Source organism: Saimiri boliviensis, chromosome 9 (assembly GCF_048565385.1).
Source record: "Saimiri boliviensis isolate mSaiBol1 chromosome 9, mSaiBol1.pri, whole genome shotgun sequence".
Classification (NCBI taxonomy): Eukaryota; Metazoa; Chordata; class Mammalia; order Primates; family Cebidae; genus Saimiri; species Saimiri boliviensis.
In genome coordinates, this window is record NC_133457.1 from 42802464 (window position 1) to 42803512 (window position 1049).

General features: G+C 41.0%; 1 protein-coding gene across 1 annotated transcript; it reads left to right on the plus strand.

The window, feature by feature from the left end:
* The first annotated feature begins 471 nt into the window (after window positions 1–471).
* LOC101029388 (small ribosomal subunit protein uS10-like) lies at window positions 472–828 on the plus strand. Its single transcript, XM_039480332.1, has one exon. It carries the CDS (start codon window positions 472–474, stop codon window positions 826–828), a length of 357 nt encoding a protein of 118 aa, XP_039336266.1.
* Window positions 829–1049: the final 221 nt, after the last annotated feature.

Sequence of the window (1049 nt, forward strand, 5' to 3'; positions counted from 1 at the left end):
AAATGTGGCCTAGTGACGACTGAGAACTTAAGTTGCAGCTAGGAGTTTTATTTAAACTGTCTCACCGAATGTGATAGAAGAACAAAAAGCAGTTTTTCTAAATCAAGATATGGTTTTATATCAATCGCTATGTTAAAAACATTTGTGTATTTAAATTAATATACTCGAGTTAATTTAAATTGTAATGGACATTTGCCTATTTCATCAACATGACTAAAAAGTTATAAAGTTAAACTGGCCAAATCTCTTTTTCTTTTGGTGGAGGCAGTTTCTCATAGAGAAATGGGTGATTGCTTCCCACCTGTGTTTGCCTGTATTCTGGCACGTATGGAAAATTAAGACTTCCTCAAACTCTGACAGCGCTTTTGGGTGCTCTTTGAGGAAGATGGGGTTTCCGCAGGCTCCTGCTCCTGACTCACCGCTGTTTGCTCTCACAGAGGAACAAGTCGGTCAGGAAGCCACGCAGCCGCCATGGCTTTTAAGGATATGGAAAAAACACCCGTGCAGCCGGAGGTGGCAAGTCACCGAGTTCGAATCACTGTAGCGACCCGCAAGGTAAAATCCCTCAAGGTGTGTGCTGACTTGATCAGAGGAGCACAGAAAAAGAATCTCAAAGTGAAAGGACCAGTTCGAATGCCTACCAGGACTCTGAGATTCACTACAAGAAAAACTCCTTGTGGTGAAGATTTTAAGACGTGGGATCGTTTCCAGATGAGAATCTACAAGCGACTCATTGACCTGCACGATCCTTCTGAGATTGTTGAGCAGATTACTTCCATCAGTATTGAGCCAGGAGTGGAGGTGGAAGTCACCATTGCACATGCATAAATCAACTATTTTAATAATTGACTACCAGTTGTTAAAAAAATAAAATAAAATAAAATAAAATGGATCCATGTAGGCAGCTGTAGTTAGGGAAGGCCTCATGAAAGAAGGTGGGATTAAAACGGGTAGAGTTTGCATTAGTAGGGTAGAAAGCTTTCCGAATGTGGAAAAAGACATGAATAAAGACATATTAACGAAAGAAAGCTTGACTTGGGTCTCTCCCC